The sequence below is a fragment of the Frankliniella occidentalis genome, unplaced genomic scaffold (genome assembly GCF_000697945.3).
Source record: "Frankliniella occidentalis isolate FOCC.00 unplaced genomic scaffold, Focc_3.1 Scaffold206, whole genome shotgun sequence".
Lineage (NCBI taxonomy): Eukaryota > Metazoa > Arthropoda > Insecta > Thysanoptera > Thripidae > Frankliniella > Frankliniella occidentalis.
Window position 1 is genome coordinate 191136 of NW_026267332.1, and position 5071 is coordinate 196206.

The 5071-nt window shown below is 35.3% G+C and overlaps 3 protein-coding genes across 3 annotated transcripts; 1 reads left to right on the top strand and 2 right to left on the bottom strand.

Annotated features, from left to right (window-relative positions):
- Positions 1-12: 12 nt before the first annotated feature.
- Positions 13-1474, top strand: LOC113209251 (uncharacterized). Its single transcript, XM_052272474.1, has 3 exons — positions 13-110; positions 381-761; positions 846-1474. The coding sequence occupies exons 1-3, from the start codon at positions 75-77 to the stop codon at positions 1194-1196; spliced, it is 768 nt and encodes a 255-aa protein (XP_052128434.1). The 5' UTR covers positions 13-74; the 3' UTR covers positions 1197-1474.
- Positions 1475-2210: 736 nt separating this feature from the next.
- Positions 2211-2783, bottom strand: LOC127750531 (uncharacterized). The gene is made up of 3 exons (XM_052272454.1): positions 2641-2783; positions 2336-2555; positions 2211-2269 (listed from the first exon to the last, which is right to left on the bottom strand). Exons 1-3 carry the CDS (start codon positions 2683-2685, stop codon positions 2211-2213), a joined length of 324 nt encoding a protein of 107 aa, XP_052128414.1. The 5' UTR covers positions 2686-2783.
- Positions 2784-2894: 111 nt separating this feature from the next.
- Positions 2895-4091, bottom strand: LOC127750532 (uncharacterized). The gene has a single exon (XM_052272455.1). It carries the CDS (start codon positions 4089-4091, stop codon positions 3228-3230), a length of 864 nt encoding a protein of 287 aa, XP_052128415.1. The 3' UTR covers positions 2895-3227.
- Between the last annotated feature and the right edge of the window lie 980 nt (positions 4092-5071).

Genomic DNA, 5071 nt, shown 5'->3' on the forward strand with positions numbered 1-5071 from the left:
TATTACAGAGAAGCACCAAGCATGCAACAAAAGATTCTTCATCCGATTCAGAATCATCAAGTGATAGTAACAGAATGGAAAAAACATCTACCAGACAGAAGATAAAACAGGTACAAATTAAAAAGTTATTTAACGTTTGCAAATAATAGAGAAAATTTTGTTTCACTGCTTCTCGCTTAACAAAAAAACAACATCAAAAAGTACCTACAATTGCAAAAGCTTGTAAAATAAACAACAGCTTTGCTAAAGGTCCATAAGTACATTCTGATGTTGTTCCTTTGATAACTGAAATGTGGTGAAACAAAATTCATTCATACACATACAATACATGCATAAAACATTTAATCTAAACCATTGTTTTGCTTGACATGAACCATCAGAAGCATATGACATCATCATCAGACAATGATTCAGCAGATACTTTAGATGAAGAAAGTGAAGAAGAAGAAACTATGACAAAGCATTCTTCCAAACCTACAGATTCATGCAAAAAAAGAGTCAGCAAAAATGAAAAATCTTCAAAGAAAAGAAAGAGGGAACCTTCACGCATAGAAGACTGTGACTCTGACTCTGATAGTTCATTACCAGAAAATAAAAAACACAAAACAGAAGACAGAAAATACAAAAAAACCACCAAGAAGTCCAGAAGAAACTCATCATCATCATCTGATGAAAGTGAACCAAAAAAGAAAAAAACATCAAAAACAAACAAAGAGAGTTCCAGTGACAACTCAGACTCAGACTCAGAGTCTTCTGCAGAGGTAACTAAATTACATATACAACTATTACCTATATTTTAATTATTTCATTTGACAACTTATGGCATGTAAAATTTCTATTTACAGGATTCAGACAATCTTGATTCACTGAATTCAAACACATCGAATCTAACATGCAGTAACATTAAAAAAAATGTGCCACATAAAATTATGAAGCTATTCATAACGAAACACTCAGGGTACCATGGACCTTACAAAACATGCATTGCAACGCTGAAAGATAATAAAAGTCAGCTCATCAAAGTCAAAATGCCAAAACCAGTGGCAGACATGAGCAAACAACTACAGAAGAAAATTTTAGAAAAGATTAAAAAACAAAAAAATCCAAGGTTCATGGTGACTGGAATTCACAAGAAGAGGAAGCCAAGTGGAAAGGGACATTATGAAACCTACGATTATAAATTCCTGTGGAATTAGACACTTATCTCCCCGCACCAACAATTTGATGAGATATTAATTTTCTAATTTTCTACTGATTATATGCTATTTCTTACACCGCACACTCATTCCAAAGAGTATTTTATTTCTAATATGTTACTTGCCAGCACTAAGAGCACCTGATGTAATTGAAAAATTATTCATACTACACATACTACTTGCACGTACTCTCCATTTATTTATACTTAACTTATTATTTACTTATTGTTCACAATAATATTTCTGTCCACTGTATTCATTTATAAGTACACCTAATTCACTTTCTATATTATTCCTAGGCATTGTTCACATCAGCTGATAACAACAGTTGCTTCCAGAAATGCCCGATATGACTTGCAATTGTTGAAACATCAAAACTATTGATGTAACATCACTGTTTTTTTGTGATTTGATAACAGTGATAATACAAGCAACGAACAATTCTACTTAAAAAGGGGATTCTTCGACTAATGTATCTGAATCATGAACTACAATAACGAAACTAAATTTCAGTATATTTCGCATTATTTCAAAGTAGCAATTTTTTCTGCCCACTGAACGAAACAAATTTCACATTTCTATTTGTTTCAATTCAACATATTAAACCATACGACAACATATTATTATACTTCTTATAATTCCATAATGCACTTCTATGCACCTACTACTTTTTATACATATGCATTCAGTTAAAAAATGTATATTAAGATAAATAGCACTTCTATACACCAATGTAACCTGTTTTCAATTATAACTCTGAATAATAATCATTTACAGCAAAGATTTAATAAATTATTCTGAGAAAAAAAAGATGCCAAGTTCATATTTGTTATTTGAGTAGCTCTGCATGCCAAATCACATAATACAATTATGCACTACAGATACAAACACACAACAAACACAACACACAATAACTACATAAAATTGTTTAAAATTACCTAACAACATTTCCAGTTTTGTGTACGACAGTATTACTAAAATTAATACCTATGTTTACTAACTCATGTTACGAGATCAGTACTTGTTCATTCTGAAGTTATAAAAAGTAAGGCACTTGTCAAATAAGAAGGTGTCTGTAAAGAACGAGTCTCAGTATTGACACAAAATTAATTTTGTGTTTCCTTTCCTCCTTGTTTTACCCTGTTTCTGAGACTTCTTCTTTCTTTTTTTAATTGGTTGTGTTTTTGTTTTCTTTGCTTTTTTAGGGGGAGGAGGACAGGGGTCATCGGGATCATCATCATTCCCCTCCGGATCCCCTTCAATTGTGACTCTATTAGTCTCTGGATTTTCATCATTTGTGGCTCCATCATTGTTCTCTGGATTCACTTCATTATCCTCTAGCTGAGCAACACCGTCAACCTGAAGTGGAAAAATATGAAAGGTATTTCAAGTTAAACACGGTAAGGAATTTCATAATGCAATTTTAACACTTTTCAGCTTTTACCTCCAAAGTTTCCTTGTTAAAAGTAGTCCCTGGAGTTAACTTCATTTCATCAATAAGTAGAACCCCTGAAAAGTTAATGGAAAAATGAATATGAGGAATAATGAAAGGATAGTAAATTGTCTCCGTGTTTCTCTTCTTGAATTACTTACCCCTCTTGTATTCATCATCCATGGTGGCACATTTCTTTTTCATAAGTTCTAGTGTAGCCTTCTGGAATCCAAACCCACCTCCCATATTTTTAGTGTATGCAGCCAAAGTAGAGTGGCAGGGTAGGGCAAGAATATCATTGTCCCTTATGTGGTCATACAAACGAGGACTCTTGACTCGCATCAGAAGACATTCATAAACCCAGTGGATACTGTAACGTCTGCCACACACACCTTTTTTTTTTTGCCGCATTAAAGCAAGCCCTGACAGCCTCCTGCTGAGCAGGGGGCAAATCAGCAATGGCTTTCTCAAGTGCCTCTGCCTTAACAGCTTTACACTGTTCCTGACTATTTTGCAAATCCCTTTGTAATTTTTGTACCTATTAGAGAAACACTAAATTAGTTCATCTATTTATAACACTTCATTTTTTTTTGGATACTTTAAATGTAAAGTGCATTTACCTTGAGTATTAATCTTGCCTTAGATTTACGAAGTGACTTCATAGTACTAGCTATTTTTTTCTTTTTTTTCTCTTTCCGCTCTTCTACTTTCTCAGCACGCTTTTCTTTCTGTCTCAATCTATCCTTCTCAGCATGACAAAATGCACATCTTTCGAAATTACTCTTGGGGTAAAGAGCTCCAGTGCACCCCTTGCTAAACAATTTATTACCATTTCCAGTGCCACCACAAACCCTTAAAGAGTCTACCAGTGAAAGTAAATTTCTTACATCTTCTTCAGTTTTAACAATTGATGTAACTGTTGGATAGAGAACTCCTTGTATTTTAACTTCACAGAAGTTAGGTGGATTAGATAGGAAATTGATATATTTGTCCATGGTAAAATTATAGCTATTCTTATCTGTGACCTGCTCACTACTCATGTGAGCAAGAAGACAAGATGCGTTTTCAACATTTCTTGTCACAATCCAGCCTAGTGGCATTTGGATATTTTTTAGTAAATCCCATACTTCATTTGTACAAGGGATCTCAGGGTCTGTGGTTGTGTGATTAGTGTCACAACTAGGGGTTTCAAAGGTAGTGCAATCATCAGATGGGGTGATCTCAGGAGCAGATTGAAACTGAACATTATCAGTTGCACTTGTTGTTGGGGGTTTACGTTCACTTTTGTGTTTTTGATAATAACTAGGGTAGTCTTTAAATATACTAGGCGTTACTCCAGGGTTGAGGATAGCTCTCCCTCTTTTAATTCTGTGTACAGTCCCATCAGGTAATTTGGTTTCATAGAAAGCTGACCACTCTGTTGGTAAAAAGTGCTCAGAACACACTCTGTCCGATTTAGTCATGATTAGCAACTTTTTTGTCTTTTCATCCAGTCTATGTATTTTATGACTCCATATTATACACTGTTCCTGTAATGTTCATTGAGTATGAAATATTATGCAGTTTATGCAAATAAGCTGTCATAGGGGCCTATCATTTTATTTACAACTTTTTCAGAGAATTTTCTTTTAAATGTAACAAAAGTGCTTCTTTATTTTTTCTTCATTTAGTAATTACTTGTGTATTGAAATTTGATGAGTGTGTTCTATGACAACTTATTTGTAACCATAATTTTTTTCCCTTTGACATTGGTATTGTGTGAGATATGCCGTAACAATATTTAAAGAACACTTAAATCCATTGCATTTAAAGCAAACACAAGAAAGATTTCTGGAAGAATTTTCTGTTTAAACCAAGACAGCTTGTACTACTTCAATACCAGTGCAGAGGGTCGCATTCCACAAACATGTTAAGAGAGTTAATTTGTATGGGTAAGGTGCAAAAGGCAGGATTTCACAACGGAGTTGAGTTTCTGTTCAAGTGACAAGTCTCAGTATTACAACAGGTGACCTCATAGCTACCTCACTTTGTGGCTGGAAAAAGCTAGGAGCCTCTTTTCCCTCAGATTTTAGACTGTCCATGTATTTTTTGTCGCCGGAGCGACATTCTGGGACGAAACAGTACGGCATGTTGAACGAATTAGGTTTTCACATAGCAAAGAAAAACTTTCAGGACGGCAATGGCGGGAAGATGTTGAGGACAATAGTGTTGACATATTAGGCAAGTTGGAAAACAAAAGCCGACAATATTGTGAAATCACGAATGTTCGGTGTAGCAGACAAGACACAACAACAACAACAAACAACAGCGATACGAGCCCTGTTTGGCGCGCCCACCGAACCCGAACCCGGCGGCCAGCGCTCGTAGTGTTCGCGGCCGTCCAGCCGGAGCTGCGTGGGTCGGATCGGAAAAACGTGAACACGGTCTGAAAGCTTGAACTTTG